Consider the following 12,885-nt stretch of genomic DNA (forward strand, 5'->3'; position numbering starts at 1 on the left):
GACGTGAAAGCGTCGTGCCTCAGTGGGCAACCAGGTGTGCGTTGGCCTCGTTTTTTTTTTTAACCTTAATGACAGGCTAAACATTTTTACTTTAGTCACACCTCAAACATCTGAACAATCTCGTTTCATCTATAAAATACCTACAAGAATGAAAATGTGCTTTTTGATGGGGGAAAAAATGTTTTTACAAACATCAACAGTCTAAAAAGAAACTTTAGAAACTATGTACACACTCGTGGTAGGAGTAGTATTTAGTCGCGTGTGCGCGTTGGATGTGTGCACATTACGTCATCGCTTCTACTTCTCAATTGAAATAATCAAACACTTTGCTCAATCACAAGCTGCTTGCAGCGGCCGCATTTCCAGGGTTCCATTCTAACGCTTGTTTTGATACTGTTGATCATGGTTGGCCGAGACTCTTTTTGCTTTTTCTTCAATCCCATTAAAAAAAAAAATAAAATAAAAAAAAATCACAGTTGACGACAATCGACGTCAATGGTGTTCAAAGAGTTAAAAGGCGGGCCTATCCTGATGACTGATGTGGAAGTCAGCAAATGAAAATGCAGCATTGGCAAGCTTTTAATTGGCTCAACTTTTAGCTGCTATTAGCAGAAAATCAGTGAAGCACCAAAATGTGAACCACAATAGGGACAACTGTAGTTCTATAGAAATAATTTATATATATATATATATATATATATATATATATATATATATATTTATTTATTTTATTTTTTTATAGCGAGGGACAACTGTAGTTCTATAGAAATAATTATATTTTTTATTTATTTTTTTTTTAATAAAAATTTGAAAACACTGCACTAAGTAGTCCGACAAAATTGCCGAAAATGTGGAGTTGTCTCCCATTTTTTTTGCAGCTTTAGCTATTCTCCCAAGAACATTTTGGACTGTGTGAAACATTTGCAAGGTCCACCGTCACCGATTGCCTTCATTGTGCTATTCTCTATCTCCGGGCTTCCGAATATCGTCGTGTGCGCAACAGAAAGGAAAACAAAAGAAAGGACGGGATTTGTTGGCCACTAGCTGCGCGAACGGATGATTCAGGGTGTTTGCAGGCGGTGCTGGATGCTGAGAACTTGCATGGGGAGTCGCAGAGCATCACTCCCTTTGTGTGCTCGCATCTGTGCTTGTGTGTGTGTGTGTGTGACAGATTATGCTGGGAGTCAAAAGACTGAATCAAAACAAGAGAGAGAGAGAGAGAGAGAGAGGAAAAAAAGAAGTGGGTCACTGATCCAGGCAGTAGCAAAGTATTACGTTGACATGGAATTACACATCGAGCTGCCCTCTCTGTTCTCCCGTGGGTGTCGCTTTCTTTGAATAACACCTTGCCTTTTTAATCCCGCTCCTCCAAAATAACACACATCAATAATAGAACAAGAAGGTTAATAAGTTAGTGGGATTCGTGCCGTGCCGAGCGCATCCCGATCGGCGCCGTTTGGGAGTCCACCAAGGAATTTAAGTCAAAATAAAATTGGAAAAAAAAAAACATTTTGGTCATGTTATAAAAATTTTTTTAAATGATTTAAGAAAAATGGAAATTATTGCGAAAATGTCCTTCGTTTTTGTCGATATCATACATGAACTTTTAGAATTCATTTTAAATTAGAATTAGAATTTTTTTCGGTATTACTGCTTGGTCGGGCATTCACTTGGAATTTGTAGTTACTTTATGACACAATCCTTAGAAAACTTATTTTATCTTGTACTCAATAATTACTCCATTCGGTTAAAAAACAAAAAAAAAACTCAAATTAATGCTAAAACTAATAAAACTAACTTGCACTAGAAACCAATTAAAATTAACTGAATTTGAAAAACAAAAGTGAAAAGGAACACATTTTTTTTTTGTTTTCTGTTATTGTTGTCATGTGTATAATGTGTGAAAAGCAATAAAAATATTGAAAAAAAAAAAAAAAGAAAAGGAACAAATTCATATAATGAAATGAAAAATTCCAAACTTTTTCAAAGGAGTGGAATTGTGTAAAATCAAATCAAACACTTTTTTGCGGCGCATATACATAGATTCCTGGAACACAATCTTCCTTGGGTCTTGAAAACTCCACAAAAAATGGTCGAAAATGTCCTCCAACAAAAATGTGAAAAGTTGTGCACATTTTGGTGTTTTGATTTCCAAATGTGTTGCAACCGATTCTGGTTGCTCAAGATTGACTGCTTCAACTTTAGATAGCGCTTGTTTTTTGGATTTGGGTTTCACCTCTGAAAACTGCATTGGCTGTTAAGCGAACATGAAGACGAGGACTATCGCTTGAAAAAAAATAAATAAATAAAAAAACGTTTTGTAATTGCCGTTGCATCCTTCCATTCTGTCTAAAAGGAACAAAAAGTCTCATTACTACACTGGTGGACAAACAAAGGCCCTGGTGTGCCATGAACTGTATTTTATTCATCTACAATGTGGAATAAAAGAGCATTAAACCCATGGTTGACGTCGTGCGATAATGCTTTTTAGCCAATTCATGTTTCATGTCAAACCTGTAAGAGAACACGTCGGCTGATGTGCACACGGAACATTAAAGATGGAGGAACGATACAGTTAACATCCGCTTCCCTACTCCCTCGTCCTCCAAGCCACAGTCACCCGGCCGCTCTCGGTCCTACCTTCTGTTTTTCCTCCCCGCTTTCCGTTCTTCACACCTGTATAAAAGCCACTCGGGCTCCAGGAGACAAGCGGCAACACCGAAAGGCTTTTCTCACTTTTTTTTTCCTCCGACGATTCTTCCACTTCCTGCTCCTTCGTCGTTTCCTTTCGTCTCCCCGGCCACGTCGCGGCGTTGCAACTGTACACACAGACACACGTCCAGGCGTCAGCTTGAAGACATGTTCGGGGTCAAGATTGTGTAAATAAGGTCAGGTTGAACATGAAGATGACGCACACTCTTGCTTGACACCAAAAGCTTCATTTGAAAACAGCTTTTTTTCCAATTACGTTGGAACAATCGGCAATGCGTCAACTCTTTTTATGGATATACGAAGCCTCATGATGGAAATTCTGGATTTATTGACTCTGTTGATGGTGATAATGTAAATTAATACGTACAGTTTATCTTGATTTTTTTTTTTTTTGAGGTGCTTGAGCACCTGCCCTAAAAAAATGTCTATATATATATATATATATTTTTTTTTTTTTTAATTAATATATATATTTTTTTAATTAATATATATATATATATATATATATATATAACATAAAAATATATATTTTTTAATATAGCTATATATATTTTTTTTTAATTTATTTTAATTTATTTTATTTTTTTTAACAGTTGACTTATTAAAGAGAGCTGTTTTTGAATGTTACTCCCGTAGGGTCCTGACATAAACACGGCGCTGGCTGAAATGGCAGCACATCAACACTCCATCGTCTCACAGCGAGCGGCGCGCAGGACAAACGAGGCTACGGGCGCGTTTAGCCTCGACCTCGGAGTTCAGCCGGCAACACGGTTGACATTAACGCTCGACACGTGGTCCGCATTTTAAACAGTCAACGATATTAGTGCCTCACTCCAGCCGGCAGTTTTAGTGCGGAGGAGACCGAGAGATTCCATACATTTTTTTTTCCATCTTGGGTCAATATTTTTTTTTTTTTTTACGTTTTCAATAATGACAGCATGTGGGAGTCATTTGTTAATGTTGATTCAAGCTTTTCCCTTTCCAAGCGTCCAAATTAGAGTCCCAGCTAAGAAGGATTATAGTTCATTCAAATAGGTCACCTCTGCCCTCAGATCAACAACATGGCGGCGAGCAAAAGCACCATGTGGAACTCTTGCGCCCAGTCGACGGGAGCGGGCAGAGGCTTGGCAGGACACTGTGGGACCGTTTTTAGCCTTTCAACACCAGAACACAACTTGATGCTTTGGGCCAACTGCTAATAACAGGCCTCGCTTTTCACCACTAATTCACAAGAATTTGATGCTCAGCAGCAAATAATTATCGCTTTGGTTAGATTTGTCCATGATGAAAAATACCAAACAGCACGTGTGTTTCCTCCAGGAGTCTTCGGGGCACAATGAGTCTTGTTACATCTTTGCAAACGAGGACTAAACTCTCCTTGTGTCTGTTCCCGCAGCCTGCCCCGTGGGCTACTTCAAGCCAGCTTCGGGTTCCGTCCCCTGCTCGGTGTGCCCCCCCAACAGCCGTACCAGCCGCGAGGGGTCCAGCATGTGCGAATGTCGCAGCAGCTTTTACCGGGCGGCCTCCGATGCGAACTCGTCCGCTTGCACAAGTGAGCCTTTTTTCATGCGCTTTTGTTGGCGACACTATGAGGGAGTCCTCGAGTCGTTTATCTTGCTCATGCACAGCTCCGTGCCACATCCATCATCTGTTCGTGCCTATGGATCTCTAATTGTGGCATTTGGGCTTGCGGCTTGTCATTTGTCAGCTTGCACAAGGGTCAGTCATCCGAAAATCCTTTTTTTTTTTTTTTTTTAAGGGGGGGGGGCTAGTTGTCATTTGGGTCAGCTGGAGCCTATGCCAGCGGAGTTTGGGCGGAAGGCGGGGTGCAACTTGGACTGGTTGCCAGTTAATTTCAGGGCAGAAACAGACGAACAACCACAACCATGTGGGGACGTACAAGCAGATCAACCTGTCAATCCAGAGCGAGGACTTTTGGCTCAGTTCCATCTTCCAATCGCCTTCTGTTGCGAGTTCCGCATTACTACAGAGGCTGCACTAACTCACCTGTTGATCGCCCGCGCCAGTCTTCCCTCACTTGTGATAAGACCTCTTCACTTGGACGGTCTCCGCTTTGTGATGACGACAGCTTATGGCAAAGGTACTCTGGTAAAATGAAGAAAAAAAAGGTTTCGATCGGATTCAAGTGACAGCTAATGTAAAGAATTTTGCTGTCTTCATAAAATTCGAAAGCTGTAAAAAAAATTAAAAAAATTTAAAAAAACGATAATTTTCTCCTCCATTCTTCTCGTCTTTTCAAACAACACGCCGAGTGTACGTGACGCTAAGCGTGACGTAGTACGTCTCGTAGCTGATTGGCTGCCTCATCCAAACTGCTTCACACTCGGCTGGTAACTGCTAAAGCGAGAGTTGAAAATCGTCTGACGAAGCCGACCGAACTACGTCATCGTCAAAAAGCTGAGACGCAATTCTGCTGCCACTACACCAGACCCCCTCAACGCCATGCTTGTTTTTAGAAATTTTCTTGGGAACAGAATCAGTGACAAAAGCTAGCCTGGGCAGAGTCCACCCTACGAGGGAAACAAATTTGACGCACTAACTGCAATTTGGACTAAACTCTGACACCCACCCGTACAAAGATTACAAAACACATGTAGACTGATGAGAGACTCACCCACCTCTATGTGTGTTTTCGTCTCTAGCATTCCTTCAAAATTCCAATCAAAGATGAATCAAATGTTTTGGTTTATCCAAACTTAATTGTCGTTTCTCCACAGCTCCTCCCTCCGCTCCGGTGTCGTTGTCTTGGGAGTACGAGAGCGGCGATGGCGGGGTGTCTTTAAGGTGGCGCCCTCCAGTGGACATGGGAGGTCGCACAGAAGTCTGGTACGGAGTAGTGTGTCGCATCTGCCCCTCGCCTACTATCAGCAACCCGGCGTTGTGCTCCTGGTGCGGAGAAGGCGTCACTTTCAGCCCCGTCCAGACCAACCTCAAACAAACCAGTGTGACCCTTAACAACCTGCTCACCAGAGTCACTTATCTTATACAGGTGTGTTGGAGTATCAAATTTAATGGGGGGATTGAGTTGGAAGGAGAAAAATCGGCTTTCTAATTAGGGTTCAATTTTATTGATTTTTTTGTTTTTGTTTTTTTTATACTTTTGTACAAAGTTATTTTATCGCAGTTTGTTCAAACCATACAACATGATTAGTAGAAAAAAAAACGTGTGTTGTTCTTGCTGTAACAGGTGCAAGCCATGAATGAGGTGTCGGCGCTGAGCCCTTTCCCAGCTCGTTACTCAAGCATCAATTTTACCACGAGTCAGTCAGGTGAGTACAGACTGAAAAAATGAAAAAAAAGAGGAGATCAAAGCAAAGCCCTGCTTTTGATGCTAATGTATTTGTGTTTGGCTCTGGCATGAAGAGCGCCCACCCCCCACTGCCCTCCTCCTTCTCTTTCCGCTCCTGCTGTCCAGGCAGGAAGGTTGCTCGAGGTTACAATATCCCGTCACATCCCATTATGCTCTCTGTGGGATGACAAAAAAAGGACAGAGATGAATGAGGAAGGGAGATTATGTTGCATGTTGTCTTGTGAAATGAAACGAAAGGACTCGGTCGAATTCTGCAACAGCGCTCTCTTGTGGCCACTGCGTGAGCTCTTGAATCATTCGAATATCAGCTGCGATATTGTTTCCCCACAGTTCCCAGTACAGTTGCCATGCTGCACCAGTTGAGCCGGGCCCCGGACTCCATCAGCCTGTCGTGGCCGCAGCCCGACAGACCCAACGGGGACATTCTGGAGTACCAGCTTAGATACTTTGATAAGGTACGGGCAGAGGTGGCCGACGCGAGTCACCCGTCTTGACTCGTTGAAGTCAGGATTTTGGATTGGCTTAGATAAAATGTGTGAAAGGTTTGACTCAAGTTTGAATAAGAAAGCAAATATCATGGCGGGAGCTCAGAATTACACAATTTGAATCCAAGTATCATACTTTGGATTCAAATCAGCAAAACGAGACGACAACGTGTGAGGCTTGCGAGTCAAAGACACACAACGACTAAGCCAGAAGGCGAAGATTTGAGATTTATAACTTAGCTTACCATCGCGGATGTCTGACCTTTGACTTTTGCCAGGGCTCAGATGTGGACAGTGCGGTCAGCGTGTACAGCGAGACCAACACTCTGACCGTCAGCTCTCTCATCGCGGGCTCCATCTACGCCTTCCAGATCCGAGCTCGTAACGAGCGAGGCTTCGGCCCGTACAGCAACACCGTCTACTTCACCACACTGCCTCTTGGTAAGACCCCTCCAGTAGAAGGTGCAGGGGTATCTTGAGAAAGTGAAATGTTCCGTCTTGTCGTCTACAGAGGAGCATTCCCAGCAGGTCCAAAATCAGCTTCCTCTGCTGGTTGGATCAGTGATGGGCGGGGCGGCGTTTTTGCTGGTGGTGGCGGCCATTGTGGTCGTGGTGGTATTTCGTAGGTGAGATTGTCGACCGTCGTAACCAGATCAAGCGTATACACTCTCTCAATCGTGCAATCAACGGTGTTTGCTTTTGTCAGTAAAAGGAGGGCGAGTCCGTACAGCGACAGGCTCCAGCGATACATCAGTAACAGAGGTGGGAGGATGCACTTTTTATATCGTCAAGAACAATGCGGAGCTTTTAAACCTAAAAGAAAATCATTTAAAATATTCAAACATTTCCTGATTGCAGTTCGAAATGAACATTTTATTGGTATGTGATTCATTGTTTAGGGGCTCCCCCTAGTGGTGGCTTCAAATATTCTCATTTGTTTCTGTAGGAGGTGTGAAATATTACGTGGACCCTTCCACTTACGAGGACCCCAGCGAGGCTGTCAAGGAATTTGCCCGGGAGATTGAGTCGACTCACCTGAAGATCGAGGAGGTGATTGGAGCGGGTAAATCTCTTTCTCTCCTTTCTCTTCCGTGATTGGCCAGGATGAGGTCAGCTGGAAAAGGCTCACGACAAATCTTATAGAATCTTGTTGTCTTCTGCAGCCCAGTTTGGGGAGGTGTCCCGAGGCCGCTACCGTCCGCCGGGCCGGCGGGAGGTTCTGGTCGCGGTCAAGACGTTGCGCTGGGGTGCGTCCGACAGAGAGAGAGGCATGTTCCTGAGTGAGGCGGGGGTCTTGGGACAGTTTGACCACCCCAACGTGCTGAAGTTAGAGGGCGTGATTACTCGTGTCCCTCCGGCAAGGATCATCACAGAGTTTATGGAGAATGGGTCACTGGATTCGTTCCTCAGGGTGAGCAAATCAAACACACCTAGTCGGAACTTACTTGGTTTATTCCGATTTTTTTTAATTTTTTTTTTTTTATGGCTATTATTTTATTTTGTTATCAAATTATTTTCTGGCGGTTCTTTCAAGTTATATTTAAAGTTGACTTTTGGTAGTTGAATAAATACAAAGTTTTCAAATAATGATTCTATTAATTGTGAAAAAAAAGATTACAATATTTTTTTTCTATGATCTCCCAGCTCTCGTTCACGGAACAAATTGAACTCTGTTTTCCGTCGCCCCCTGCAGGAGAACGAGGGTCAGTTCAGTGTCCTCCAGCTGGTGGGGATGCTCCGAGGCGTCGGCGCCGGGATGCGTTACCTGTCGGAGAGGAACTTCGTCCACCGGGACCTGGCGGCCAGAAACGTGTTGGTCAACTCCAACCTGGTGTGCAAAGTGTCCGACTTTGGTCTCTCACGACTCATGAGGGGCCTGGATCAAAACATGCCAACATACACAGCCTCTCTGGTGGGTAGCGGGAAGTCCGAAAATCCCGCCCATGAAATGCACAATAATTGACCCGCTCTGTCGTCCTGCTTCAGGGGAGCAAGATTCCTGTGAGGTGGACAGCACCGGAAGCCTTTCAGCATCGCAAGTTCAGCTCGGCTAGCGATGTCTGGAGCTTCGGCATCCTGATGTGGGAAGTGATGTCGTACGGAGAGCGGCCCTACTGGGACATGAGTAATCAGGAAGTGAGTACAGAGGACTGAGTGGTGATTCGAAAGTCCTGATAAGCTAATTAGAATTTTTTTTCATACCTGTTTTTGATTTTTTCACAAAACATAATGAAGCTGGCTTTATCAGGTGTAATTAACGTTTAAGAATGTATGCCTTTAGCTCATTCATTGCCATTTTGAATTTTTATAGCTGACAGTGGCTATGAATGAGTATTCATGTGTAATGAATGTGTAATAAGCAACATATTCACTGCCAGCGCTATAAAAATGTATCTTTGACGTCTATCGCCGTCAATGGTTGTGAACTGATGTGGCGTGGTCTGGTGTGGAAATGGAGTCTACATGTGAGTGTCTGGATGACCTTCCTTCCTTCTTCTTTACGACTCTACAGCAATACCAAAATAAATACACTTAAAATAAATCCCGAAACCTCATGTGTGGTTTTGACGAAGATGACAACAGTGGTCATTTTCGCGATTCGGAACTCCTCGTTGACTGAGAAGGTGCAAGGACACTCAAATTAAATCCTTTTGTCAATTCTCAAACATCCCGTCCACAGGTGATGAAAGCCGTAGCGGACCAGTTTCGTCTCCCCGCACCCACGAGTTGCCCCTCAGCCCTCCACTCGCTGATGCTTCAGTGCTGGCAGGCCGACCGAGGGGACCGGCCGGGCTTTGAGTCCATCTTGTCCTCCATGGACCGCCTCATCAGGCATCCCGTGTCCCTCAAGACGGACATAACGAGGTAAGACCGTCACCCAGGTACTAAGTGTTCACACAGCAAGGATTTGATTTGTGTTATTTTCTTTTACGTGTAGAAGCTGCTCACAGCCGCTTCTAAGCCCCACCCCCACAGATTTCTCATCAGTGGCTACAGTCAGTGATTGGCTGCGGGCGCTGAGGATGGAGCGGTACCAAGATGAGTTTGAACGAGCGCATTTGGACACGTTGGACAGAGTCAGTCGCCTCACCGTGGAGTGAGTACAGCTTGGCCGGAAACTCAAACGCGTGGGTGGGAAGTGTTCAAACGTTGCGCGATGTGTGGGATAAGGTTATTCTAGTTAACGGGAATTAATGGAATAACTCAAATTAAAACATACACACACATGCACTAAATAACACTTTTGTTTATGAAATAAAATGAAAATGTTTTAAAAACAATAAATAAAATTGTATCAAATTAATTAAAACTAACTGACTATTACTAATTATAGTGAAAATGTCCTTCAATTTGATTTTCGGCAATTAATATCATACATTAGCTTTTGGGGTTCATTAGAAATTTTATTTATTTTGGCAGTGCAGTACGGCTCTACAGGTGAAGAAAGGTCATACAGTCATTTGAAAATAGTAGTTTACTTTATTACACAGTAATAACCTAATAACTAACACTTCATACATAAAAAAAAATTACAATAAAAATATAAAATAAATTAATACTAAATCTAATAAAAATGTAATTCAAATCAAAGCAGTTTTGAAATAATCAAAACTAAGAAAAGCAAACAAAACTGCCTTTAAAACTAACATCAATTAAAAAAAGAAAACTACGTGAAACTACATCTTATGTTTATAAAACTAAAAATTAACGAAAATGTCCATTTGATTTTTGTTCATTAATATCATACATGAGCTTTCGGTGTTCATTTTCTTTACAGCAGAAGGAAGGTTGTTGTTGAGAATTACATAAATAAATAACTTTATTAAACAGTATTTAGAGAGCTTAAAAAAATTGCACTCAAGAAATACTCCATATATATATATATAAAAAAAAACTAAAACTAATAAAAACTATACTAAAATTAAGCATCCCCCCCCCCAAAAAAAATAAAACTTGTAAGAAAATGAAAAACTTGCTCTAAAACGAGTCGAATTTAATAAACAAAAGTCAAAATGAAATGTCCCCTGACTCTTGTGCCGTCTCCTCCAGAGACATCCAGAACCTCGGAGTGAACCTGCTGGGCCACCAGAGGAAGATCTTCAACGCCGCCCAGCAGCTGAAGGCCCATCTGACTCAGGGCCAAGTGGAGGTGTGACTGCAAACACACTGAAGGCCAAAAAAAAAAAAAAACTGAAAATGGAAACCAGCAGCAACGACTTGGACTGAAATTTGACACGGCATTCAAAGACATATCCAAGGAATAACATGAAAGAAGAGGTGCATTATGGGAGATGTAGTCCGGCCATGAGGAAGAAGCCAACGGGGAACTTGTTTCACTCTGAATTTGACTTTATTATTGTATTCTTTCTCCATCTTTCCTCTCTTCCGCATCTCCTTTTCCACTCCCCCGTCCACATCCAGAACATTGTCACTATTGTTTTACATTTTTATTTTCGTAATATAACAATGGAGCTTGCTCCGAACAATGAATTGCGGCAAGACAATGATCACGTTTTTTTGTGAGTGAATTTATGTCACCAAATGCTGGAAAAGTGCTGCTGCTTTTCAAGGTCTTGTGCGTGCACTTCCAGTGACGAGACAGCAGTTTTATTTTATTTTATTTTATTTTTTTTGTCAAACAAGCGTCCACTTTGCCATGAGAAGAGCAGCACCCCACGAGGTTTTATACTGTATAGAAGTCACACACTTCACTCGGTTTCCGTTTTGACTGCAAACGCAAAAAAAAACACTGAGAGCTCCGTGAATGTGTGACACGCTTTCGGATCGGACTAACACTTGAAGGGAATGCCCGCGTGTGTGTGTGTGTGTGTGTGTGCGCGTGTGCATCAGCTTACACATAAATAGCTGTGTTTACATGTATGAGTGTTCACCACTATTCTGTAATTGTGAAACGTTTGTAAAATAAATGAAAATACTTTATTTAATAAATATCACAGTCATTTTTTTATTTATAATACAACTTTATTTAGATAGCGCATTTTTAACAGCTGGAACTGTAAAAATGCGCTGTGTCGATTTTAACCATTTTAAACCACTAGCCATCAGAAATGTGTTGCAAAATTTATATCTCTTGCCTAGTGATGGATTTATTTTTTTTTAACTCATTTTATGCTCGGAAAAATGCACAGCAACTACTATTTTTGTGCTCGTTCTGAAACACCCTAAAATACCACAAGATGGCGCCAAATGATTGTCTAATAGAGAAGTAGTGCTTTCGTACCAAATTGTGACATCATAGTGCCCATATGTTTAAGTGAAGGAAGGACACACCATAGTAGAAAAGTAGTGCTTTGACATTTTGTATGCCAATGTGTATAAAAAAAAAAAAAAATATATATATATATATATATATATATATATATATATATATATATATATATATATATTATATAATGTATTTTTTTAATATACAAATATGTCTGCATATGTGTGCGTGTGTGTGTGTTAGGGTTGCACGATATTGGAAAATTAATGTAAAATGCACTCAGGTTGTTGGATATCGCAATATTGATATTATTTCAATATTTATTGTACCTTGAAGGAATTCAATTTTTATCTTCTAATGAAAGATTTACATGCTCAATGTATTCTTAGCTAATTTATTGCAATTCCCCTCGATAATGGTTAGATATTGAAAAATTATTGGATGGCAATGCACATTTAAATTTGCGTCTGACGGGTTGAATTCAAATAAAAGCTTCCAATTATTTTTTATATATATATATATATATATATATATATATATATATATATATATATATATATATCGATACTAACATCCATCGGTATCACTATTATCGACATTTGTATAATCCTCCGTGCAAATGGATTGCAGACCTAACTGAATCCCAGTAGTGGATTTGTGTCTTCACACTGACGGCACTTGACATTGACACCCCGGGCTGACCTTCACGGCGGAGTTGCCGATCTATGTGGAAGTCAGCATTTTTGGAGTGAAATCACAACGGGAGATCTGCTGACCTCAGCGTGTGTCCGACACAAGACTCGGCGATCTGGCATGGTGGTAGCACCGCCGGGACATCGCAAGTGATCTGCGCCGATAGCGAGACTGCTTACACAAACTCACCGGAGAGCACGACTGGGACTCTTTGTCACTGTCACTGTTTGCAAATGAGATGATATGTCACGTTTGACAGGAAGCGTTATTTTTGCTTTGGCAAAGGATGTGTTTGAAATCTGAAAATATCAAGTCATCATTTTGCATCAGTGCATGTAAAAAAAAAAACAGAATCCGGTACTGATTGTTTTTGAGAGTCCAGAATTTTTTTTGTTGCAGGTTGGACTTTTTTTTACTCATTTAATCAGATGTAATCT

At 41.5% G+C, this 12,885-nt stretch overlaps 1 protein-coding gene and 1 long non-coding RNA gene across 2 annotated transcripts in view; one reads left to right on the top strand and one right to left on the bottom strand.

Annotated features, from left to right (window-relative positions):
• ephb6 (eph receptor B6) overlaps positions 1-11,494 on the top strand; it is a 32,186-nt gene extending 20,692 nt beyond the window's left edge. Inside the window, exons 6-19 of the mRNA XM_088306199.1 lie at positions 4,109-4,264; positions 5,451-5,722; positions 5,921-6,002; positions 6,374-6,498; positions 6,807-6,969; positions 7,040-7,154; positions 7,235-7,290; positions 7,475-7,591; positions 7,692-7,939; positions 8,222-8,440; positions 8,515-8,664; positions 9,209-9,393; positions 9,467-9,625; positions 10,579-11,494. Coding sequence (XP_088162325.1) covers positions 4,109-4,264; positions 5,451-5,722; positions 5,921-6,002; positions 6,374-6,498; positions 6,807-6,969; positions 7,040-7,154; positions 7,235-7,290; positions 7,475-7,591; positions 7,692-7,939; positions 8,222-8,440; positions 8,515-8,664; positions 9,209-9,393; positions 9,467-9,625; positions 10,579-10,684 — 2,153 coding nt within the window. The 3' untranslated portion in view covers positions 10,685-11,494. The remainder of the gene's footprint in view (positions 1-4,108; positions 4,265-5,450; positions 5,723-5,920; positions 6,003-6,373; positions 6,499-6,806; positions 6,970-7,039; positions 7,155-7,234; positions 7,291-7,474; positions 7,592-7,691; positions 7,940-8,221; positions 8,441-8,514; positions 8,665-9,208; positions 9,394-9,466; positions 9,626-10,578) is intronic.
• Positions 2,399-4,902, bottom strand: LOC148328740 (uncharacterized). The gene is made up of 2 exons (XR_015845567.1): positions 4,720-4,902; positions 2,399-2,819 (listed from the first exon to the last, which is right to left on the bottom strand). It is a non-coding gene; the product is annotated as an uncharacterized LOC148328740 (long non-coding RNA).
• Positions 11,495-12,885: the final 1,391 nt, after the last annotated feature.

Source organism: Idiotropiscis lumnitzeri, chromosome 10 (genome assembly GCF_059441095.1).
Source record: "Idiotropiscis lumnitzeri isolate Australia: NSW breed Sydney's pygmy pipehorse chromosome 10, RoL_Ilum_1.0, whole genome shotgun sequence".
In the NCBI taxonomy this organism is placed as follows: domain Eukaryota; kingdom Metazoa; phylum Chordata; class Actinopteri; order Syngnathiformes; family Syngnathidae; genus Idiotropiscis; species Idiotropiscis lumnitzeri.